A 24,991-nucleotide genomic window follows, 5' to 3' on the forward strand; every position below is an offset into this window, starting at 1 on the left:
GATTACTACTTAATTACACTTTATTAGTTTGCCATTCTAGTCACATGTATGTGTTTTTTTTCGGGGCACAGTCTAGTGGTAGAAAGCAAGAGTTAAAGAATTGAATATGATACTACTGCCGAAAATATAGAGGACAAGTCCATGTATATGACAATCAAACTACTTAAACAAAGAAGTAGGAATGTAAAGAAACATCATTTGCTTAATCAATGAGATTCTATCTATAGCAACGTGGGACATTTCTATCTATAGCAAGGAGGGACACTTTATTCTCTTTAATCTGAAACAGAGAGACAATGATGCAACATATAGCCACGAAGGACACTACCCAGAAGTTGAGACGCTTCAGCAATCCCATGAACCCCTCTTTCACTCCTCTCCAAAGCAATCATTCTACACCAAACCTCCTTAGTTTCACCACTCACACCAACCTCAACATCTTCCCACAAGACCGCCAACTTCCCGTAATACTCCGCCATCGCAACAGACCGAACCTTTTTGAGATGACTCAAACCACCAACCACTCTCCATAGCCTCATCTCGTAGTCATACCACATCAGCCCGAACCTAGCGTAGTAAACGTAGAGCACATTGTTCATCACACAAGCACCCGTTCTCCACAACCATTTATCCTTAGTAGCCAAACCTAAACTCTCACAAGACCCATCTCTAGGATCGTAGCACCTAGCATTGCCAGAAACACGTAACGCACAAACTTTCCTGTTCAACGACACAGTTGGGGCCGAGCTCCACCACCAGCCTTGATCCTCAGGAACCGGCGCTAGCTCCCACGTCTGCGTCTTCGCGTCAAATGACTCCACGTGCATCTCGTCGGCGTCTCTATAGATCCCGATCACGTACACCTTGCTTCCGACTACACCCACGCTTCTGCATAGCCTTTCAGCTCTCGAGCTAAGTCCTTGGCGAAACGTCCCGGTTCTTGAATCAAGAATCCACATGGTTGCCGAAGGATTGAATGATCCACAGATAAAGAATATCTCCGGGCCTATGGCGACGACGCAGGGTTCTTGCTCGGTCTGAGAAGGAAACGCGAGGTCGATGGAGACGAAGCGGTTCTTCTCTTCTGTCGTCGGGTTGTTGTTTTCAGCTCTTCGGAGAGTGAACCATTGCGCACCCGTTATGCCGACGAAGCAGATGAAGAGTGAGTCTTTGCGGAGGAGAGAGCGAATCTTGTGTATCTCCGGCGAACGAACAAGACGGCTGAAGTTCTTGGAGACGCAAGAGAGGATCGGGTGAGAGCGTTTCGGGACGCGAGCTAAGATTTCCACGACGATGTCGTTGGGAAGTGAGGAAAACGACGGCGGCGACGACATTGAGTGGTTGATGTTTTGCGGTGGCTCGTCGGCGTTTGAGAGCGCAAGAAAGATTAACAAAGTTCGTTAGATAGTTACTATTGAGTACTGGTTTCGCGGGTGGCTTATTAATATATGAGCGTTGATTCAGTTTGGTTTAATGTTGGTTCAATATAGATTGTATTCGGTACATGTATAAACCGGATTTCAATACTATATAATGTAAACGTTGAATCATTAATGAAAATAACAGAAAGATATTTCTATTTTGAGCGTCTTCTCTGATGAGCTTGAGCTCAACTAACATGGCTCGTCGGTGTCAGAGAGCGCCAGAGCGGCGAATGAAAGATTGTCAAGTTTAGACGTTAGATACTTACTATTTATGGAAGTTTTTGTTCATTTTTCTTCTTTATAATATGTACACATATTTTATTTCGAGTAATTCTTGTATTTTTTCCTTGTAGAGTACACAAAATAAATTTGCATGTCTCTTTTTATCAAAGTATTGTTTAGCAAGTAATTCTTAAATACTCAGAAATAATTACAAATAACTCGAACTCATTTTTAGCAAGTACACGAATATTCTAAAAATCTGAATTTGTGGTACTCATATAAAACAAGTCAAATATTATGTATAGCTAAAATAGCAAGTGCTCGTTTTATGTCCATCCCCAAAACTATTAACAATTTAGTTTTTTTTTCGGCTGTGGTAATATATTTTTTTTGTTTCAAAATTTATAATCGTTGTTTAAATAGATCATAGATGAAATTAGTTTTCTAACAAATCCTCGGTTTTTGTACCTAACGCTGATATAGAAGATCTCTGCAAGGATTCAAATGATGCAGATGAGGTCATCCCCTTAGAGAAGGGAAGAGTAATACCATGGTTATTGACATTGTGGATAATTAGGAAAAACGTGAATGCAGTTTTGTATGCATGTGTACAGAAATCGATAGTCGATAATACCTTCGATGAAGCGAATGTCTGAGCTAAGACTAATAAAATCAAAGAAGAGGAGTTCCTAATAATGATCTCGGAGTATTAAGGATTTGGATTTCGTCTTTGGATGGCTGGTCAAATGTAACATTCACACAAACTGGAGAAATGCTCAGTTACACAGTGGAGGGGTATGGATCACAAGAGATCACCGAGCTATAGTTGGGCATCATGCTCATGATGCTTTCACATGTTCAACGGATAGATACATCGGAGATGCGGTGTCTGATTTGGGCTCTACAAAGCATGAGAGATTTTCATGTGCAGGAGGTGGTGACTGGTTAAGATTCACAAGAGTTAATTGAATCAATTAAAATAAGTACTATGATAGTAATAATAGTATAAAGAACTAGATAGTAACCCGCGCTTTACGCGGGATAAGATGTCTATATTAATGTTGAAATGATATATTATGATTATGTATAACATAAGATATACTTTAAGCGATAGTTAGATAGAACTAAAGGTATAATGGGTGCACTAATATTAAAATTTGATATATGGTGTTTGCATTTGAGAAGAAGCTTTGGAAAATATTTTTTTTTATTTTGCTTATCACGTTGTAATAGTTATGGATTTAGGGATTTAATAAATAAAATCGAAAAAAATATGGATCAATAACATATTATAAACAAAACAATAACTGTGTGAAACAAAAAAAGTATAGCTTTTTTAAATTCAGAAAACATAGTTGCATAATAAAAAAAAATGAAAGTTATTCGATCTTCTAAATTGTAAAGGTTGTTCTGGATGTGACCAGCATGTGAGACTTGCTGGTGGTTCGTTCCTGAAATTTTTTCCTCATTTTCAAAGTCGTCTAATGCAGAGCTCCCATGGCGGTGAAGGTGGTGACACTCGAATGCTTATATTGCTTGTTCGAGAAGACTAATACACTAAACTGAGACGATTTACAGTGATTCAATCTCCTCGAAACAGATATCACCTCATCGAGCAGTAACAAAATCGAGTATGACACATTTATCTAGAAATATATTTTCAACGTCCTCTTTCAGTAATGAGAAACGGTTCCCAAGAACGCGAGTGCTCTACTAAATGCACGAAGGCATGTATGGAGAAAATGGTTATTTCATTAACACTTGGCATCATACTAAAGTTTCATCATTTTGTCGTCTCTACGAATCAGTCGACTTAATGGCGATAGATCAAATGGGTTATCGTTTTTAACAGAAACATATAGAGAAATAAGGAAGCTTTATTGATGCTATGATTATATTGAGACGATTGATAAATCAACTAATCAAAGTTGAAGCTGAAGGTTTATCACTTAAAAAGTGTTCGTCGAGAAAAATAATGATAAAGATGGTATGAAGTTTTTTTTAAAGGAATGTTAGTGTGAACGCATTAAATTTACAGTTTTGGTAAGAAGCGTTCTCTACATGACACCTAAGCGTTTTACTAAATAAAAGTTTCTCGTGAAGCCACGTCACCACGTCACATTCCTTGCCAATAAACTTTTATGGTAAGTTTTAAAAGTGCTTCTCCTTTAATATATAGGGGATATCATAATAATGAACTGGAAAACCAACTGATTTAGATCGAACCAAAATTTTGTATCCAAACCATATATGTCACATAAACATTATTATATGTAACTTAAACACTAAATCAAATAATAAGTATATGCTTAGAATGTGCATCAAACTTATAATATCATATTAAACCAAATGACTGACATCTTTATAACCTAGAGTTTTGATTATGATAACAACATGATTTTATACGAACCGAGATTGAAATTGTGGTAATTAATAATTATTTAGTTAAGTTATTCTCGCATTAGCTATTTCAACAAGTTTTAAGAACAATCCTATGTGGAATTCAGTCACATTTGAATCATCAATACATGTCACCCTTTAAGATGTCGCATTTTAGAATCAATAAAATTATAACATTTTTATTTAAGCGTGTTTTTAACTAATATTGATGGGTATTCGTTCGGTTTGGTTATTATAGATATAAAAAAACTATAGAAACTGTATCCATTTGAAAATTTTAATTTTGGGGTTTTGCCCACTCTTAGTTTAGGGTTTGATCTGAAGTTCTGTTGTTTCTAGCTATTCATTTATATGCTGGATTTTAGACAAAAGTATCTTATATATGCTAATTGAAAATATTACACAATACAATTTTCTCATTTACTTCGTTCAGATCTTATCAACAAGAGTAATCACAAAATCTATCAAATTGTTGAGGTGGATATGATAATTTCCACTCAATATAAAATAATTTTTTATATTAAACGAAATCTTATACATATTACTTCAAATGGTATATTTTCAAAACTACCTAATTTATACTGTTTTCTATATTTCCTGAAGGAAACACCCTTATTTTCTTTTGACTTATCAGATACATCTTTGACTTAAAAGTTACACTTACAATCTGTTGAGAGAGAAAAAAAACTCTACAATCTAGGCCGGTGTTGAGTGAATACAAGCAACTGGTGAGCTGGAGGAGCTACAGAATCGAATTATTTGTTCAAGAAGCTATCCGAGACCTTGGGGAGGCATGTCATAGTAAAACACAATAGTCCTTATTAACCTAATAAAATGATCTTTGACTATTGTTCAACAATAACAACTGATCCTCTAGTTTTTTCGGTTCTGCATAAATATTCAGATCATTGCAAGAAGAAGCTAGCATTTTTAAGGAAGCGTGAAAAACAAGTTAGTTTCAAACATATCAAACCATCAATTGTAAATACTTTCAGGACGTGGGATGTATAGTAACAAAGAACATGCTTAGGAAGCTCACTGAGGCAGCTATATACGGGCGACAAAGCAGAGAAAGAAGAGACGGCGATGATGTCAAGCCAAGAGTATACGTTGATGGAGAGGAGAATGGCCGAGCTGGAGGAGAAATGTAGATCGTTGCAGAATCAGCAGGCGGCGGTGTCCTCCCCGGAGAAAGAACAGATACTCACTGCCGCTCTAAGCCGTGTAGACGAGCTTGAGCTTCAGTTGTCTGAGACCAAGAAGGTAACCAGCCTCTTTTACTTTGAAGCATACATACATATTTTAAGTAAAGTGATTTTGGTGGCATTATTGGCATTTTTTGGGTGTGTTAAATAACGTGTTGCAAGTAGAGTAACGTATGATGTATGTACCCAATTTAATTTACTTTGTTTGAAATATCAGACGCTGGACGAAGCCATGGCTAGGCAGCAAGAGTTATCGTCTTACATTGAAAAGATGAAGAAGAAGAAGAAAATATACTTTTGTTTTCAGTGCTTCGGATTCTGAAAGACACGAGGATGCATCAAGACTATGAAGAAAACTAGAAAATATATAGAATCCATATATATATATATATATATATAACATAATGAAGAGAGTTTAAAGATGAAAATGTGGAGAAGATATGCTTTCTGTAAATGTTTTGTTGTTACTGTCTTTGGAAAAACCTGAAACCTTATGTTTATTACCATTCACACCTAATTAGTAACGCACTAAAACAACAAAATATAAATGTTATAATCTTACATATATAAAAATATTGTTTATATAGAGTGTATAATAGCTCAACAATGGTTGTACAACTGAACAGGTTTGGGGTTTGGTTGGTTACTCTGTGGCTGGTTTCTCAGTGGGTTCTTCTTCTTGCTTATCTTGGAGCTTGAATACACGGAAAATTGCTAGATTTGTATCTCCTGCGCCAATCACACACACACAAAAAAAGAGTGAGTCTATCAAAAGGATCCTCTACTACTATAGAGAGATGGAAACAGAGATTTGGTGCGTACCAAAAGTGATTCGGGTTCCGGGAAAGGCAGGAGCAGCAACTCCAGGGATTAGACGTTTGTCTTCGATGAACGTACCATTTGTGCTGTTCATATCCGTTACAAGAAGGTTGTCTCCTTGTGTATCAATTGTCGCATGTACTCCCGAAACTGCAGCCCAAAAGAAAAAGTTACAACTTGAACTCAAACTAAGACTACAAAGAAACAATCAAACACTCCTCAAGAAGAGATATATAAAAGAAAATACCGGTGGCCACAGGAATCACAACGTCAGCCTTTTCAGGTAGCCGTCCGATGGTTACTTGACCCTGCTCAGTTTTTGAATGAGCTTTTATTATAAACATGCATGAATGATATATACACTAGTAATTCAGCTATAGTTTTTTTTTGTTTTCTTACGGAAGAGATCTCGAAAGGAGCAGGCATTTCCACTTTGTAACCAATGTGTCTTGTGTCTCCATCGCCTGTTAAGTTATTACAATACAGTGAATCAAACAGATATAGACTCAGAAAGATTGTGAAACTTGTAGCTGCTTTTGATTTTTACCAACTGGTTGGAGAAGCCACCGTTCTCCTTTGCTGGAAGAAGCTGAGGGTTGATTCTCATCCACCACGGAGGCGCGTGTTGTTGTCCTCACCACCGACGCTTGGTTTCTGTGTTTCTTCTTGGCAGTGAAGCTAATGTTACTGAACGGTTTGATCTCTTTCAAGCAATTGACTGAAACAGCTCCGTTTTGGGTCCTCTTACTGTTACCATTTAAACAGAAGAGTGATGATGAGATCGAGAACTTAACCTGTGAGCACAACTGGGATGTTGTTGTTATCTCCATTTTTACTTGATAAACTCAAGATTCTTGTTCTTGATTGATCGATCTTCCAAGAAAAAGACACAAGTTAAAAGAAGAAGAATAAAACCTTTGAAAAAACATTTAAGAGATAAATGACACGATATGGATCTGTGGTCACCATATAACGCATACGGATAACAAAATCCATATAAAATCCGTAACTTTAAATAAAAGAGTTTCGGTATTTAGTCTATTAATTTTGCATTAACAAGTTTTACACATTTCACAAGGTTATAAGATAAGAACATAATATATATAACGCGTGGAAGATCATCGTCACAGAAGAAAGAGCTCTCTGTATTAGTTTTAAACATCAAATCAGACAAACGAGTTTTTCTTTTCTTGGTGATCTAAGAACGTGGTTGTAAAGGAGAAAGTAAAGAGTTTGAATTGCCTGGTCAATAGGCTTTGCTCTAAAAGCAAAAGAGATGCTTCTTCTTCTTCATCTTCTGGAACTGAGCTTCTTCTTGACGATCAATGTAAGCAAGCAACTCTTCTTGCCTCATCAGAGCTTCGTAAAGCGCTTTCTTAGTAGCGATGAGCTCTGCTTCAAGCGCGTCCACTCTGCAAACAGCTGCGTTTAATAGTTCCTCTTTCTCGTATGGCATCTCATTCGGCTTTGTTTGTAGAGTCCCGATTTTTCCTTCTAGCTCGGTTAGTTTCTTCATCACAGATGTTAGGAGCTCGGTTTCTGTGAGATCTGGTACTGGAGAAGGAGGGCGAGACTCCTCTTTAGTTGTTGCTGCTACTTCACCGTTAGAGCCGAGTTCTGTTGCGTATCCTTCGGTTTGTGGTAGGGAAGCAGGAAGTTTCTTGATCACAAGGAAAGGTACTGTGCGGAAGAATGTGAAAACCGCCATCACGTATGTTATGATCATTACTAGGACTCGAGCTCGGATTCCTTCGGTGTCCTTTGGAGCGGTGGGAGACATCAAAGTCCCTGAAGAAGAGACAAATTGATAGATTCAGTTCACCAGATAAGCAAAGCATGTGTGTTTCTGACATAGTTTCAGCTAACTAACCTTTTGAGGCAACTCTTTGGATGGCTGGTTTCACCTTCCAGGTTGCATCAACGGCTTTGTCAACCATCGGTACATACTCATCATATCCCAGAAGACCACCGGCCAAGCTCGTTTCACCCGCTATCTTTGCCTGCAAAGTCTCAGGAGCAGATACTATATAAGCATACACGGAATCTAACAACAGCCATAGAGATTCTGAGAATGCAACTAGACACATAGAAGATTTTACCTCTTCACGAACGGGTGTCAAGCGGAGATGGGAGAAACTCTTTATAGCCTTCGGAGATCCGATATCTTCGGCATCAGATCCTGACTCTGCAGTTGAAGTGTCACTTCCCTTTATCTGCGTTTATTGACAGAGACAAGAGTTCAGGTCTTTAGTTCTAAGTTAAAGAAGGACTAGTTCTAATAGTCAATAGCTACATACCCATGGATACGATGGCTTTGCGTAAGCAATGACTTTCCCCTCACTGTTCAAAACTTTCACCACCTGCTTCGCCCTATGTGCTCCCCCATGAAGCACCATCTGAAATTAACAAGCTGTGTTAGGTCAGCTTTAGAACTGGTGCTATGTAATAGGCACAAAGAGACGGGTCAATCAAATGACCTTGACAATTTCCGGGTTTTTCCAAGGTCCCTTGTCGGAAAGCATGCAACCACCTTGATCCGCGCAAGTACATGCACCTCCCAAGAACTCAGGTAACTCACTGTACAAAAGTGCAGAGAGGTTTTGGACAATAAGCTTCCGTAAAAATCCAGAGGAGACAAAAAGTATCAGAAAGTTAAAGGTTTAACATACTTGGCATCAATCACTTCAAGCAATTTGGTCTGGTACTTGTATCCAAGGACCTACATTACATTACAATGGACCAAAGTGAATTCCATATAGCTGACAACAAGTATTTAAAATAGAGACATAAACCACATAACTTAGATGATCATACATGAATTTTAGAAGATGTTTTGGGGTCTATAAAGCCCTTCACAGTATTCCAAAGCAGCCTAAACCCAGCCCCTGCATTGACGATAAACATTTGGTGGAGAGTCTGCATGAATTAACACACAGCTGAGATTAGCATATGATGAAAGATTAGGGGACAAAGTACTACTAGAAGTTCCAATTAAAAATTACCTCAGGATAATTGTCTCCGTCGATCTTCTGTAACCGTGTGATAAGCTCCCGAGCAGACTTAGTAAAGTTTTTCAATCCCTGGATAATAAATTAATACGAAGGCAATGAGAATCAATACTAAAATCTTAGAAAGAACCTTCAAGAGATTTGTAAGGAAACTTACCACTCCCTGAACATCTAGAATAGTTGTGTTGGAGTCAATATGCTTCTTCGCAGCAATTGTGCAGGAAGGAAACTTGATCATAAAGCTCCTCTCAAACTCCTTCACATGATACCTCACATACCGATCCATGCTCGTGACTTGCATAAGCTTGTTAGGATCAACTTTCCCCAGCCTCTCAATGTAAATGGGCCTTCCTTCTTTATCAACACCATGGTAACCGTGCGGGTAATACTTCAAAACTTCATTAATCTCTTCGAAATCAAAATCCTGAAGAATAGTGTCAGTCCCAAACTCTTTCCTCCACTGAATCATATCAGACCACATGTGCTTCGCCTTCTCGATATCGAACTTCCTCGCTTTCAAGAACCTCAGCATCATGTGGTAGTCGTCGTGTCTGCTAGGAAGCAGCTCGTCGATCAGCAAAGCATGGCGAAACGCGTCGACGGCCTGGAGCTCTTCCACATCCCTCACGTCCTCGATGGAGACGGAACTTACTCTGCCATCGCTCTTTCTCCTCCCGCTCTTCTTCTTGAGAGAGTGCTTGAACTTGGTGGAGGCATTAATGGCTTTCTTCTTTAAAGAACCGATCCTGGTCCTCCTCTCGTCCTCCGAGTTCTCGAAGTCGGACTTTCGTTCCTTCTTCTCGTCGCTGCTCAAGAATCCTTCGAAGCCTGTAGTGAAAGCTGATTGAAACCCCATTAATGATCTATTGAACAATTGAACAAGCTACTACATTTCTTTTTTGAATTAACCACAGTGTCTGCCGAAATTTGTAAAACCCCTGGTGGCCAACGGGAATCGAACTGCAGGTTTACCGTATTTGGGTTATCCATCAAGTACCACTAGCTCAACCCCGTTGGTTAACAAGTAGGCTACTACATTACTTAAACAACTCCAAAGAGAAAGACATGAACTTTATCAACAATTTATATTCCCATTTCTCTAATCAATCCACAAATAACTATCTATTGAACTATCGCACTAGCTCAAAACAGTTGAAGAAGCTAAGCAGAAGATAGAAACCCTAAATTGAACGCACGAGAAAGCAAAAGAGACCAACTTTATCGAGAAATGCGATTCCAATTGAACATATAAAGAAGCTAAAGTAAAAGCCCTAATAACGGAACTTTTTCCCCCAGAAACAACACAATCATCGCTATAGAGAAGAAGAGATCTCTTACATGGTCTTGCGAATCGATCAAGTGGACCTGACATGGGTAAGATTCCTCCTTGGATCTCTCGAGAAAATTGGCTGATTCCACGAATCAATATGCAAGCAGCAAAAGAGGTTATCGAGCGGATCTATCTACTTCTCTCTCACACATTCACGAATGAACAAAAAAAAATAGCTAAAAATAAATAAAATTGGGGGAGACAAATTCGGAACCAACTCTGGACTTTCTCACTTTCTCCTACCTATAATGCCTCTACTTTGATTTTTTAATACTTTCAAAGTTATTCAATTAATACCCCAACTGTTTCATTCGTTTCCCATTGTGTGCCCCACTCTTTTTTTGTCTTTCAATCTAACCCCTAAATTGACGGTGGTATTTCGTGAGGATTTTTAATATTGGAAATTATTTACATATTCAAAATTCTTTTTTTTATCAGAAGTTGTACTATTTTTTTATCACGTATTGGCTTTAAACTTTTAAAGTAACATTGATCAACCATATGACATATTCTGATCTTTTTTATAATACAGTATATACATAAATCTAATTTAAATTTTTTTATCAAATAATAATTTTTTAATTAATAATAATGTGATATTTAGCATCTGATTAAAAGCTTATTATATAAAATTGAGGTTACATTTGTTGCCAATAATTAGTTTTTGTTCAAATATAAAAGAAAAGTAGGCATATTGTTGGGGGTGTAATTGGTCTAATATAAAACAATAAGGAGAAAGTGGAGAGATCATTGCTTTTGTCATCAACCGAGGCTGATTCAACGGTCATTAATGGCCATAGGTACAACTTTAACGGATCTACGGTCAACAGACCTGCAAACCTATTTGCTCAGTGGCACAGGTTAAAATAATTAAAACATTTTTACTTTTATTTTAAACTATACGCCGACAAAACGACGACAATATAGGGGATGGACAAAATATATTCTTTGCACTATGACCCCACTTAATTTTGGATCAATTGTAAACTACCAAAACAAATTTGGAATTATTTCTAAGTTTTATAACTTAAAACAATAATATTTATATTTTTAGAAATTAATTTAGTTTTTCTTGTTGTTGATGCTCTAACACTGAGTTTATAAAAACGTATTTGAATGAGGAGAATTTTGTTTTTAAAATTTGTATTCGATCTAGTCAAGTTATGATTTGACATTTGTGATTTACTTATTTCTAAGTCTCTTATAATAAAAATTTGCAATCTGTTCTATCCAAACAATACAAAACTCTGTTTTGACTGATTTTTAACATTTTATACATGAGTTTTATCAGTTTATGTGAGAGCATTAGACTTTGCTTTCTTTCTTTATGTTCAGCTTTGACAATTGGAAGATGGTGTGCAGGAAAATGTGAATTGTTCATTAATAAGGGGGTCAAATGTGAAATTTCATTCGTTACCTCAGACAATGGACCTACATAACACGTGGCAGATAACGGAGGATTGATAAAACATAAAAGAAACAATTACAAGTAAAATACGGAGCAATTAAAGGAATGGTCAGCGGTCGTTAGGCCTTCCCATCTTAGTTTTGAAATATTTATTACTCCCTCCGTTCGATTATACTTGACGTTTTTTAATTTTCACACAGTTTAAGAAGCTCTGCATAATACCTTTTATAACCTTTATTTAATGATACGTATGATTGTTGTTAGTCAAGTGTTGTTGTTGATCATTATTTAATATAAGGACAATATAAGTCATTTTAAACTAAAAGCTACCTAAATAATTACAAACGGTATTTATTTAGGTAAAAGAAAAAATTCTAAAACGTCATCTAAAGAAATACAGAGGGAGTATTTAATTGCTTACTTTCACGAAATGTATTTCTTTTCTAGAAATCAGCAAAAGAATGAGTTTAAGAAAAAAAGACTTATTATTAGAAGGTTCATTAATTGAATCTAACAGCACGAATATTGACTTTCAGTTGATGCAATGATCAGTCCAGTTATGATTGGCGATGTACCTTCTGGAGAATTTTTAATCAATCATTGCAATTTCAACAAAACAGAACTGTTTTTAATTTTAATTAATAAAATAATGTTAATGAGATTGAGAAATTCAAAAGAATAAATCAGAAGGTGGTACATTTTAGATTGAATGTTAAGAACTGATGTCTCTCTTTCCTTAGTCCTAAATACCACCCACTCGTTTAAGACTTTTAAGTAAAAATAATTAATAATTAATGAGGCTCACATGGACCATGGTTCGTTGTTCACACAGTGATTTTGTTGTTCAATTACACTGCCATGGAGGCCCCGCTGCCCTAGAAAAAAACGAACGTACAAAATTAAAATATAGAAAGCGAACATAGTTGCAAGACACTACACTGTATCCAATTCTAAGTCATTAGCAGATGTCACGTACAATATGCACTGCTGCCATCATGTACAGGTTATCAAATTCTCCATGTCCAAATGCTGTTTTTATATCTGAAAAGCAAGCTAGGCTTATTGCAAATTAGTTTCAGCTGGCAGCAACAAAGAAGACACTTCAAGTCCCAAACTGTAAGTTAATGCTCACGCCTTTGGTCGCAGAATTTCTGAATCTTGTGTATTTGGGATCACAAAGAAAGAGATCGAGGCACAACTTGATGATTTTAATAAACTAAATAATCAAAACAAGAAATCAAAATTCTGCTTCGAGTGTCAAATCAAACCCACCAGCAAGATCTGAGGAATGGGCATTAAAATCTATATATCCATAGGCTCCACCTTTTTGGGCCTTAGAAAACACTCCAAATGGATGCAGAATTTTTGTCCAACAAAGCCCATTAAACTTATAATAAGCCCACAAGATGTTAGGCTGAATTTCAACATTATCCAATGGGAATCCTTAGCAAAAAATATTATAATAATATGTGGAGTCACTAAATTTAAGAGTTTGTATCAAATTAATCCTTAGTTAAGGATCAGACTTGTTACTGTGTGCGGGTTCAACCGCCACGTAAGATCCCGCGATTGGCTCCTTTTTTTAGCTAAAAATAATAATAAAAATAAGAAAATAATTTAAAAAACTTACTTCGGTTATCGAGCCAAGAGTAACAGCGTTGCGGATGGTCTAATTAGCCCGGTCCAAAATTTTGAAAATCAATTCCAAAATTTCGGTTATCGGTTAATTTCGGTTTTCAATTTTATTTTCGAAAATAACCGATTGTTTTGGTTTTCATTTAATTACGGTCTAATTTTCTTAAAACAGAGATTTTTGGTTAAATTTGGTTATTTTCGGGGTTTTTAGTTAAACTCAGTTTGATTTGTTGGTCATTTTCGGTTAGTTTTAGTTATTTTCGTTTTTTCAATTATTTAATTTTGAAAAAAAATCGAAAACTGAACGGTACCGTTCTTATATTTCATGCCCTTCTATTAATGTTGGTCATTTTCGGTTATTTTTGTTTAGTTTCGGTTATTTTTGATTTTTCAATTCTATATTTTTTTAAAAAAAATCGAAAAATCGAAAAACGAAACCGAAAACCAAAAACCGAATTGTTTTTCAAAATTCTACTGAACTCAAAACCGACAGTTTAGTTCGGTTTGGATAAAAATCACAGGGCTATTACTAATAGTCAAAGCCATAATAAGGACATTCAGACGAATGAGATATTATTAATAGATTGATTGTTTTACTTTTACCAAAAAAAAAATATTATTGTTTGTTAGATGGCGCCGGCGAGAACAATACCAAAGGTCCAAAAGAAAAGAAAAAGCACAAGCCAGCAGAGCTTTCCTTGTAATATCAAAAAACACGGTTCAGTGGAACATTCTGAGACACGTGTACGATTCGGACACGATCACACGTTTTGAATTTTATTTGGTAACCGAAAAAAACTTGTCCTTTTCTTTCTTCTTTTCTTCTTCTTGACAAGGAAACAGCGTAAAGCCTTCACATCACTACCTTAATTTTCTGTGTGGTTGCATCGTTGTATATTCTCTTATCACTCGTCATAATATAAAAAAACCCAAATCTTTCTCTCATTCGCCAACTAACCAAAGACAGAGAGAGAGATAAAGAAAGAGATCGATTTACACATACGCACGCACGACCAGTAAGCTTCTGCCTCCATCTCTCTTCTTATGTCTAGATTCATGCATGATCATCTCACGACGATTCCGTTTCTTTTTTTCTGATTGATGATCCGTGATTCTGGGTTTCTTGATAAGATCTGGTCTTTCGATGATCCTTGTTTTCTCCGTCACAAGAGAAATGGGAAAACATTGATATATCTATATGAATATGATTTGTGGGATCAGATGTTTAACAAGTTTCAGTCTTGAATAATCTGTGTCTTTTTGTTTTTGGTTTTTTTTCACAAAGGAGGTATGGTGAAGGAGAATGAGTATTATGACATCTTAGCCGTCAAAACTGATGCTTCCGAAGCTGATATTAAAAAGGCTTACTACTTAAAAGTAAATCTCTTTTTCTTTCTTTTGTATCATCAAAAATCCTTATGGAATATGAGTAAACAAAGTTTTAATTAATGGTTTTGATTCTGTCTCAAGGCAAGGAAAGTTCATCCAGACAAGAACCCTGGAGATCCTCAAGCTGCTAAAAACTTTCAGGTAAAATCAAATGCAAGAGATGCATATGGTGTTTTTGTTCATTGCTACTGTTTCTTTCGGTTTTGGCATTGTTGTTTACTGGAAACCCTGATGGATGTAATGCCATGCGGAGTCTCTCTCTCACATTTCATGTCCTTTATGTATATGAAAGGTACTAGGCGAGGCGTATCAGGTTTTGAGCAATCCTGAAAAGAGAGCAGCTTATGACAAATACGGCAAAGAAGGTGTTCAACAGTAAGTTTTTTTTTGTTACAAGACTCGGTATCTACCTTTGAAAATGTTGTGTGACACTCTTTTTTTTCTTTCAGGGATGCAATGGTTGATCCTGCATCTGTGTTTGGTATGCTTTTCGGAAGCGAAGTCTTTGAAGAATACGTTGGGCAGCTTGCACTTGCTTACTTAGCATCCATCGAAGCTGACTTAGAATCATACGAGCCTGAGATCAGAAAGCAAATGCTTCAAGACAAAATCAAAGTACATTTTTTCACTTTATTTTTCTTCTTTATTAAACGATGTTTACTGTTTCTTTATGTAATGTATTGGAACTATACGTGCAGGCTCTTCAGAAGGAGAGGGAAGACAAGCTAGCTGCTACGTTGAAAAACAAACTCGAACCATTTGTGGAAGGACGTACCGACGAGTTTACCGAATGGGCAAACCAAGAAGCAAAGAGCCTTTCTTCTGCCGGTAAAAGAAAACCCTTTATTGTTTTCTTTTTATCTACCGAATAAGTTTTCTTGTGCTTTTTTTAATAAATTCAAAATTTTAGCCCAAAAAATAAAAGAATTAAGTTTTTTTTGGTTTCATTGCAATGTTGCTTGTGACTGTGTTTAAGGTTTTGGGGAGGCGATGATGCATACAATTGGTTACATATACACAAGAAAAGCGGCTAAAGAGATAGGGAAAGGCAAACGGTTTTTGAAAGTGCCCTTCTTAGCTGAATGGGTGCGTGACAAAGGCCACCACATGAAATCTCAAGTGATGGCTGCTTCCGGTGCGGTTTCGTTGCTTCAGCTGCAGGATGAGGTGAACAGGCTGCATGAGCACCAAGGAGATAACAAAGAGGAGCATATTCAGAAAGCCATTGAAGCTAAAATGGATGCTTTGCTTCAGTCTCTCTGGCAAATCAATGTTCTAGACATCGAATCCACTCTCTCTCATGTCTGCCAATCTGTAAGAGAGTCACACCTTACATTAATTATTACATAACAACCATCTTTCTAAGTACTTATTACTAATTAAATATTGTTTTGTCTCGTATAGGTGCTTAGAGATCCAAGTGTTTCCAAAGATGTACTTCGAGCACGAGCCGTGGGGCTAAGGAAACTTGGAACGATCCTCCAGGTGAGCAAAAGCAAAAGGGTTCGTGGCTTAAAACATGACAGAGGAGCGCACTGAGTTTTTATTGATATAAGATTGTTGTTGTTGTTTTGATTCATGAAGAAACCAATGTATAAACTTAGACCGTGCATGCATCTCTGTGTTACTGTTAGGGTGCTAAGAAGCCATACACCAGAGGAAGCAGCTTACGTCACGAAGCCGTGAAACTGGACACCGGAGGTTCTTCAACGGCGACGTCCTGAAACTTCCATCATCTTTCTTTTAAAACAGAGGGAAACCGGAATTTAAAATGCTGTTTTTTTTTTTACTTTTTCTTTTTTGCTATTGGCTCAAGTTTGGATTTGTCTTTTATTCTGAGGTTGTGTTTCTGAGAAAATGATTCATCAATAGATCAAACCTAACCTATTAAGGCCACTGCTTAGTATTGATTTTGGCTTTAGATTTTGAAAATTATAAACATTTAAGCTATAAACAAAAATCAAGTTTTGTAGGGTTAACAAAACAATTTGATTATTGAACAAAAAAAACTGAGGAAATGACTTTTTGATTGTTTTTTTTTGGAGATTTTAGATAATAGATGTTTTTAGAATTTAGTAATTTACATAATAGATGTTTTTACTATTCTAAATTAAATTGAATGTCATTTAAAATTTATGATTAACTATAAAATTTATAGTTAACTATAAAATTTATGATTAACTATAAAATTTATAATAAATGACTTATTGAATAAGTAAATTAAATTCTAAAACAACATTCGTTGTATAACAAGTAGAATCTATACTATACTAAAAGTTGCATATCCTCAATAGAGAGGGTGTCCACCTCAGCTAAAAAAATCAACCAATCATAAGCTTTCTTTATGCCACTTCACATCCTTCTTTGTCGACATTGAATTGCAAATAGGCCTAATATTTTGGGTTTATAAAATTTGGCTGTGGCCCATTTGAAACCTTTCTTACTCTTTCTTAGTCTTCGACACTGTAAATCATTGATTCCTGCTCTTTACACCTTCATTTATACGAGATGTATCTTTCCACCTCCCTTTTGTTTTTCTCCTATATAATCCCTTTTATCTAAAACACTTCTTAGAAACGCCAACCTAATCAATTTAGCAGCAGCAAGCACTCTAAAATCGACTCCTCTTCACCTTCATCGTTCTCATACGAGAAATACAGGTATGAAATATTACTCTAACGATATTGATAGCTTCCCTTAGATTTTAATTCATTAATCCCTTCAGTACATGGCAAGGAAACGTCCAGATCAACGGGGAAGGCACCGGCGGCTATGTTCTTCGATGACACCTCTGGATTAAATAGTCTGAGATGCGATTCCTTTTCATTACTGGAAAGCAATTACCAATCAAAGAAGATTGTGAGAATCCATATGTAGCTTCAGACTTCTCACTCACACCACTTCCAGTATGTTACTCTAAGCCTCTTCAGAAATAGTGATCCCTGGTTGATCTATGTAGAGATTCAATCTTTATTTATGATGTAGGTGATGAATGGAGAAGACTATGTCTGTCTTTGTTTCCTTTCCTCCAAGTACCGAGTATGGTAAATGTTACTAATTTCTTAGTGCGTGTGTGTTTGATATTCTCAAAGATGATATCTCAGATTCTATTGCCTTTGGATCACACAGCAATATCAAAATCTGGTGGAAGTGGTTGACAATTGGATATGCTTATCTTGGATACATTATAGAAGGTAGCACAGATCATCCTTATTCATTATACGTTTGAATTTCTTGTGTTAATGTATGCTGATGTTTTCAAATTCTTTCTTTCATTGTGACTGCAACAAGATCCCACAACACCCCGGTTAGCTTTATTTTGAAAGATTATGAGTTTTTTCTCCTTCTATTGTTTATATATGCTTACTTTTTTTTGTAGACGCTAGAGACAATAAAATGACAGTGTCCTTTGCTTAGATGATATATGTACCGTGCAACCATTCAGTCCTACCAATGATATAGATCTTACTCCAATTTTCGTAAGCCAATGTGCTATGGATAGGTAATAATGACATCTTTATGGCCATTGGAAATTTATGTCTGACATTTTAGACATTTAATCTCATGCTTTTCTGAAAACAGCCGTGCTGTGAAGTTTCCGTATTTAGTTCAAGTGAAACTTAAAAAGGCCAACAAGCTAGGCGAGTAGAACAGCTGGGTTGGAGAGTAATCAAAGAAGATTATGAGAAGCCATTTTTAGCTGCAAACTTATCATTCAGGCCACTTACAGGAAGTTAATCAAAGCGTCTTTCATGTCTCCCTGCTGCATCTATGTGGAATCTCCATCATTAGTTATGCCGTCGGTGATGCATGGAGATGACTATGCCCGTCTTGGTTTCCTTTTTGGAGAAAAATCAAGAGTGGCTTATATATTCGATGTTTCACGTTTTCCTCTCTGCACCGAGTACAGTAAGTGTAACAGATTGCTTAGTGGGTGTTGTTTTTCTTTTACTCTCAAAGAAGATATCTCAGACGCTATTGTCTTTGGAGCATACAGTTATATCAAAATCTGGTGGTGGACAACTAGATCTGCTTAACTTGGATACATCATTTAAGGTTAAGACAGATCATCCTTATGCATTATAAATGGGAATTTTTTATGTTTCAAACACTATGCTGATATTTTCTGATTCTTTCTTTGACTATGACTGCAGAAATGATCACTCAACACCACTTATGTTTCCCAGGCCACATGTATGCTTACTTTGTTTTGTGTAGACACTAGAGACAATCGAATTTCCGTGTACTAAAAGAGGTCTTTTAGGCAGAATGACTCACGAGTTTGATCACCACAAGGACAACGAGTGTCTTGAAGAATGGTCTAATAGGTATAAAACTTTAGAAACAATCACAAACTGTCTTAATAAACCATACACAGAGTGATGATCTTATTTGTTTTCTGCAGATAATTTTGAGTATCTTCGGGATAGTTTACTGAATTTGAACGACTTCTCTTGGTTTTGATTTTCTTCGGCAGGAAGGAGCGAACAGACTTGCAACGGTCTGCTGGTAACCTTGCTACATGAGACTACACTGCAGCAGTAGGGAAAATCACAGAGGCTCATTCAGATTTGTGATGGGATTCATCTCGGTTAATCCTGTGTCTTGGAAATGGGAGATGTGTATCCGTCTATGATGCACTTGGTCAAAAATATAACACTCCACACTCTGTGAGTCTCTCGCTCCTAGCCTTAACATTCATAGTTAGTACCTTGTGTGGTATCTCAGGAAAGTATTGGTTTTATGTATGCTTCTTGACCTTCAGGAATTTTTTGATTTGAGGAACCTTTCTTTTGCGTGGTATTCCATATTTTGTAAAGATTATCCCCAAATGCTAATACATCACAACACCACCTAGCACCGTGTGGATCAAGACTTGCATCAAAAAGCTACTTCAATGATTGAATGGGAATAAAAGATTTTGATCAGTTGGGCTTTTGTTTTTGTGTGTTTATGGTTATCTGTATTCATGTTTATTACTGTCACAGGCTATATAGTTTCTGTAAAACCTATTATTATTTATCGAAAACTTGCTTAATGTTAACAAAGAATACATATACGTGTTGTAGTTAAACTTACACATCTTACAGATGAGTTGTGTTTAGCTTTATTTATGTTTTATGTAAGCTTATGTATGTTATAAGATATACTCGAATTTAATTATATACGCAGGTGTGCATACTTTTTTAAATTGACAATATTTATCAATGTTCTATAAATCGTTAAGCGGTAACTAAACGCTTTATAGAGGACTAACGACTAGGCGGATTATTCGGAGCCTAGGTGAGACCTAGACGTTAGCAAATTATTGATTTATTTTATATATTTTATACATTTATATGACATATTTTAGCTTTTAAGTTTAATTATAAAATTATTGAGATGAATTATCAAAACTAGATACACAAAACAGAAGAAATTAGACAAATTTATAGATATGTAATAATATTATTGCTTAATTTAACATATATAGACAATTTTAGATCGATTTTAACCAATTTTAACCGATTTAGAACAGTTTAAACCAATTTGAATCATATAAATCGGTATAAATCGGATTTTAAAAAAATCGTTTCGGATAGGACTGAGTTGGCGGCGCCTAGGCCCCTACGACCAGTTGAAAACATTCCTAGACCGATTTTTATAACCTTGATATTTATAAAATAAAATGAGCAATATTTAAAGTAGTAATATTTTTACGTTAAAATAATTAGTTTTTATCTATTAAAATTCAAGCATTTTCATATTATATTTCTTATATAATAATTAGAACTAAACCTATAGACATTATTAGATATAATATTATAAAAGTTAAGGGAAAAATCAATATACGAAAACAATATCACACCTATAAAAACAAAATCAACAAAAAAAAATAACAACTCCAACCTACTTTTGTTATCTTTATTATTTAGTCATGTTACTATAATAAATTTTGGTTTTATAAATGTAAAGTAATTTTAAATTATTATTACTTTGGGTTTTACTAAAACAACAAATGATACTACGCTAACAACAAATGATATTAAATTATCAATTGAAAATTTCTACTACCAATATTCCATAAACTCTATATATTTGAAAAATATGGCATATGTCATGAATACTTTCTTCAAATATAAGAATCTGAAGTTGGTTTAAAAAAAGAATTAAAAGTTGTGTTTCTATTGACAAAAATATATAATTACAAACCCGTTTATTATGATTGTAGATATAATAATAAAAAAATTGACTTTACTCCAAATATTTATGTTTAGTTCTTATAAGAAGTAAATGCCCCTTACCCTAAAATCCTAAACTATCTATATTAATAAAGTTGCTCAGAAACTCTCCTCAGGCCTCCACCTCAGCGTTGCATATCTGAAAACATGACACATGTCATCTCTTAAAACTATATGAAGTTCCGTCTTCTTCCTAACCTCTGCGATACGGCCTTTTTAACGCCTACTCTACATTCACGCTAAGTAATAAAGCTTCTCATTTATGGGCTTCAACCCACACCTCCCACTATCTAACATTAAATTCTCTGATTCCGATCTTTTCATCCTATATATAGAGAAATTTGTACAAATAACTCATTGATTGCAATCAGATGCGCTGAGAAGATATGTATTTAGTAAGAGGAAGTGGTGGCTACGGACAACCGGTAACCGCCGTACGGTTCTCAATTGGGTTATCCTCACAATGTAAGATCAAACTTTATCCATCAAAATCCAATTTTTACTACTATATTTGATTGAAGTTAATCGTCATTTCATTGCCTGTTTCTATTCGTTGCTGATTGATGAATTGCTCATTGTTCTTGATAATAATTGGCTGATTGGGTTATATTAATATGCAGCTCATCCAGGAAGAACAGTCAGTCGGGCAGAAGAGGTATCTCAGATTCCTTTGACCTTTCGCCATCCATCATTAAATAAAAGAAATGTCCTCAGAAGACTGACATTGGTGCCTACAGATATCATTTATCCACAGCCACTCATTACGGAACGCAATATGGGTCGGTCTATGGAGCTACTTCTCTTACCAGCTCCCATCTTTGAGCACACAAGTCGTCGGATTATCCGGATATGTCCCCACTCTGCCAGCCACCAAAGTATGCTTCTGGAAGCTATTTGTCTCCCTCGAGCAACGTTTATGGTCAAAAGGTAGAAGATTTGTATTCAGATAAGCTGTCTGGTTACGTTTTCGTTGACAGAAGGCAGTTTGGTGAAAGGTCAAATATTTATCTTGGTCGGGAGTTGCAAAGTGACACAACTACTCGATATTCTGATTCACAACAGCCGTGACACTATTCTGCACATCCAAGTACACAAACTTAATCTCTACGTTGTTGACTTGAAATAGAGAGTATGGAGAAAGAAAAGGAACATTTCACCTCCGACTTCTCCAAAGTTAATATCTTTCTGTTTCAAAAAGTCATATGGTTAACAACATCCAATGCTGTATCTGTTGATTTACTGTTTTGAGTATCTAACAGCCTTAGAAAATAAATGCAGGAATACTATGAGGACATTGTTATACAATGGAAGGTGAAGCTGGAGAGAAGTGCTTCGGGCCGGGTGAGCAGAAGCGGGAACTTTTTATAGCATTATAGCCAACAAAATTTATGAAGTCTTTTACTTTTATATGTACGTTTGCTTCTTCAAATATAAAAATATTATTTCCCTTTGGCAATGATGTTATGTGGACTTGTGTGTTGTGTTTGATTTCGTTTGTCTTCACTATTTTTGGTTTGATATATAAACTGATTTTCGTTTGGTTCATTCTTTGTTTCCCATCATTATTTGTGTTAAATTTGAATAATTATAATTTTTTTATTTTGTTTAGATTTTTGTAGCAATGTGTTTGATGAAACCGGGTTAGTCATATTGAAATGTGGCTACAAGGTCTTTAGCCTGTGGGTCTATTCAATCTTGTCTGAATTGGGCATTGCTTGATATCGATTGTGATGGATCCATGGCTAATAAGTCTATTTCTATCTTTATCTTAGAATTAGACAACATTTAAAGTATTGTGGGCTTTTAGGCCTAAAAATATTAAAATTAATCGAAATTGTAAATTCTGAAAAAATCAGAATTTTTGTTACAGCGTACAAATAGAACACTATTGTCCATAATACCTCACCATAATATTAATTTTTTGTTTAATTATACCACATTTTCTCATCTTCTATTATTTAAACCAAATCTATCTAAAAACCCAATTAATAGTTTGTTTTCAGTTCAACAAATTTTTTGACATCAATATTTCTAACAATGAAAATACATAATGTAGTCTAAAAATACATCAAATTAAGAATAGATAGAAAATATTAAGAATAACAAAAAGAGAGGAATTCATTTACGATTTTGTTTTTTCTCACTTTTATTGAACCCATCTATCAAAAAAAAAAGTGGATCTCACTGACTTTTTTTCCTTCATCAAACAGATTCGAAAAACAACAAAAAAACATAGAAATCCACATTCAAAGATTAATACACGATCCAAAAAAAATAGTGTGGAAAATGAAGGTACTAGACACAAACAGTAAAAAAAATAGTAAAAATACATAATCTAACTTGAGTTCGGGGAAAACTTTAGTCAACAAATAATAATTTGTGAAATTACATAATATAATTTAAAATACATAAATGTTATAAACTGATTAAAACATTCAGAAGAAATAAAATGAGAAAATTCTGTTTATGCTATTTTCTTTTCCACGGTTCACTAAACCTAGGGCAATGAAGACCAAATGGAGTAAATCTCATAAAATTTTCTGTAGTTTTGAAAAATTAATAAAAAGAAATGATGGAACTACAATCAATGATGAATACATAATTAAATCATAGGTTAATAAGATCATGAATATCAGAGAATACTAAAGGGTTTCTTGACTCCTGGGCCCCACAAAAAATTTAAAAATCAGTTTCAAAAGGCGTGAGATAAGGACCGATTGTCGTGGTTTTTTGTACTGTTCGCGAACCCACCGACACGTGGCGCCCCGCGATTGATGCATTTTTTAATTTTAATTATTTTTAAATCAGACAATAAAATTTATTAAAAAAATTCTTAAGTGGGTTTCGGGAATAATCATGGTCTAATATAAAATAAAACACTACTTTCTCATGATGACACTTCATCAAGAAACTTGCTACAAACTTGAAATATCACCATATGTTCAATTATTAATTATTCCAGTTTTCTCCTCTTTTATTATTTAGAACAAATATATTAATAACTCATTTAACAATTTAAACTCATTTTAATCAATATTTTATTTTCAGCTCTATAAATCTTTTGACATCAATATTTATTAAAAAAAATAATTAGTGAAAACATAATATAATTCAAAAGTACATAAATTAGAAAATAGAGAAAATTAATAAAAACAAAAAAGGAGAAATTCATAGGCTATATATCCATGCTTCATCAACCCACCCTAATAAAATAAAATAAAAAGTGAATCTCACATCTTTTCTGTTCACCAAACTCAATTTACAAAACCAAAAAAAAATAATAATAGATAACCACATTTGAAGATAAATACATAACCAAAACTAAAATTTTAAAAAGTTTGGAAAATAGAAGTAACTAGATATAAAATAGGAAAATAGTATACTTGAGTTCGGGGAAAAATTAGTCAGCAAATAATAATTTGTGAAGATCATAATATTATCTAAAAATGTATAAATTGAAAATCGATAAGAAAAATTCAAAACAAAATGAGAACAGATATCGCAGATCATTGAAAAAACTATTAGACAACATATCATGTCCACTCAGTATCATCAAAAACCAAAGCTTCGAGGGCTACTGTAGTGTTGGTTTAGTGCTCATATGAGGGGAAGTTAGCTTTTTTTTGCCATTCTATTAGCTTCTTGGTTGTATATAATTTTTTTTTATATTGATAAATAAATTTAATATTTTATCAATAAAGTAAAATAAATAAATAAATACAAACAGTTTTTGTCTTTTAAAGTAGTGTATCTTTGGATCTTTTTCTCTCTTTTATGGTCCCAAACTCAAATTAAGGAAATATTAAAAAAATCATGCAAATCCATAATCAAGAGTTAATACTCCATTAACTAAAATTTTATTCCAAAAATAGTTGGAAAACCAAAAAAAAAAAGAAAGACTTTTGCCCAAATTTGGAAAAAAATAGAACA

General features: G+C 35.0%; 4 protein-coding genes, 1 long non-coding RNA gene and 1 other non-coding gene across 10 annotated transcripts; 3 read left to right on the forward strand and 3 right to left on the reverse strand.

Annotated features, from left to right (window-relative positions):
* Positions 1–275: 275 nt before the first annotated feature.
* On the reverse strand, positions 276–1,334 carry LOC103842514 (F-box/kelch-repeat protein At2g44700-like). The gene has a single exon (XM_009119140.3). The coding sequence runs from the start codon at positions 1,332–1,334 to the stop codon at positions 276–278; it is 1,059 nt and encodes a 352-aa protein (XP_009117388.2).
* Positions 1,335–3,170: 1,836 nt separating this feature from the next.
* On the forward strand, positions 3,171–5,981 carry LOC103842516. The gene is made up of 2 exons (XR_004451047.1): positions 3,171–5,309; positions 5,469–5,981. It is a non-coding gene; the product is annotated as an uncharacterized LOC103842516 (transcript).
* LOC103842515 lies at positions 5,773–7,018 on the reverse strand. The gene is made up of 5 exons (XM_009119141.3): positions 6,618–7,018; positions 6,470–6,534; positions 6,318–6,378; positions 6,074–6,220; positions 5,773–5,980 (listed from the first exon to the last, which is right to left on the reverse strand). The coding sequence occupies exons 1-5, from the start codon at positions 6,898–6,900 to the stop codon at positions 5,895–5,897; spliced, it is 642 nt and encodes a 213-aa protein (XP_009117389.1). The 5' UTR covers positions 6,901–7,018; the 3' UTR covers positions 5,773–5,894.
* An 84-nt stretch (positions 7,019–7,102) lies between these two features.
* LOC103842517 (phosphatidylinositol/phosphatidylcholine transfer protein SFH8) lies at positions 7,103–10,682 on the reverse strand. Of its 2 annotated transcripts, none has more exons than XM_009119144.3 (10): positions 10,417–10,675; positions 9,236–9,918; positions 9,073–9,150; positions 8,885–8,986; positions 8,740–8,789; positions 8,548–8,647; positions 8,368–8,466; positions 8,170–8,283; positions 7,941–8,070; positions 7,103–7,858 (listed from the first exon to the last, which is right to left on the reverse strand). In XM_009119144.3, exons 1-10 carry the CDS (start codon positions 10,448–10,450, stop codon positions 7,332–7,334), a joined length of 1,917 nt encoding a protein of 638 aa, XP_009117392.2. In that variant the 5' UTR covers positions 10,451–10,675; the 3' UTR covers positions 7,103–7,331. The 2 variants fall into 2 exon arrangements, with proteins under 2 accessions (XP_009117392.2, XP_009117393.2); XM_009119145.3 differs by having other exon boundaries at positions 7,332–7,858; positions 9,236–9,906; positions 10,417–10,682.
* Positions 10,683–12,355: 1,673 nt separating this feature from the next.
* Positions 12,356–24,417, forward strand: LOC103842519. The gene is made up of 10 exons (XR_004451046.1): positions 12,356–12,367; positions 17,295–17,500; positions 17,566–17,746; positions 17,826–17,884; positions 17,970–18,342; positions 18,423–18,896; positions 18,995–19,168; positions 19,318–19,510; positions 19,606–21,526; positions 21,682–24,417. It is a non-coding gene; the product is annotated as an uncharacterized LOC103842519 (long non-coding RNA).
* Positions 14,257–16,748, forward strand: LOC103842518 (chaperone protein dnaJ 10). 4 transcript variants are annotated; one of them, XM_009119146.3, is made up of 9 exons: positions 14,257–14,467; positions 14,737–14,828; positions 14,922–14,981; positions 15,133–15,215; positions 15,290–15,455; positions 15,539–15,668; positions 15,817–16,154; positions 16,245–16,343; positions 16,475–16,748. In XM_009119146.3, the coding sequence occupies exons 2-9, from the start codon at positions 14,742–14,744 to the stop codon at positions 16,562–16,564; spliced, it is 1,053 nt and encodes a 350-aa protein (XP_009117394.1). In that variant the 5' UTR covers positions 14,257–14,467; positions 14,737–14,741; the 3' UTR covers positions 16,565–16,748. The 4 variants fall into 4 exon arrangements, with proteins under 4 accessions (XP_009117394.1, XP_033135074.1, XP_009117395.1 ...); XM_033279183.1 differs by having other exon boundaries at positions 16,245–16,325; positions 16,425–16,748; XM_009119147.3 differs by having other exon boundaries at positions 14,297–14,467; positions 14,740–14,828.
* Positions 24,418–24,991: the final 574 nt, after the last annotated feature.

This window comes from Brassica rapa, chromosome A09 (assembly GCF_000309985.2).
Source record: "Brassica rapa cultivar Chiifu-401-42 chromosome A09, CAAS_Brap_v3.01, whole genome shotgun sequence".
Taxonomy (NCBI): domain Eukaryota; kingdom Viridiplantae; phylum Streptophyta; class Magnoliopsida; order Brassicales; family Brassicaceae; genus Brassica; species Brassica rapa.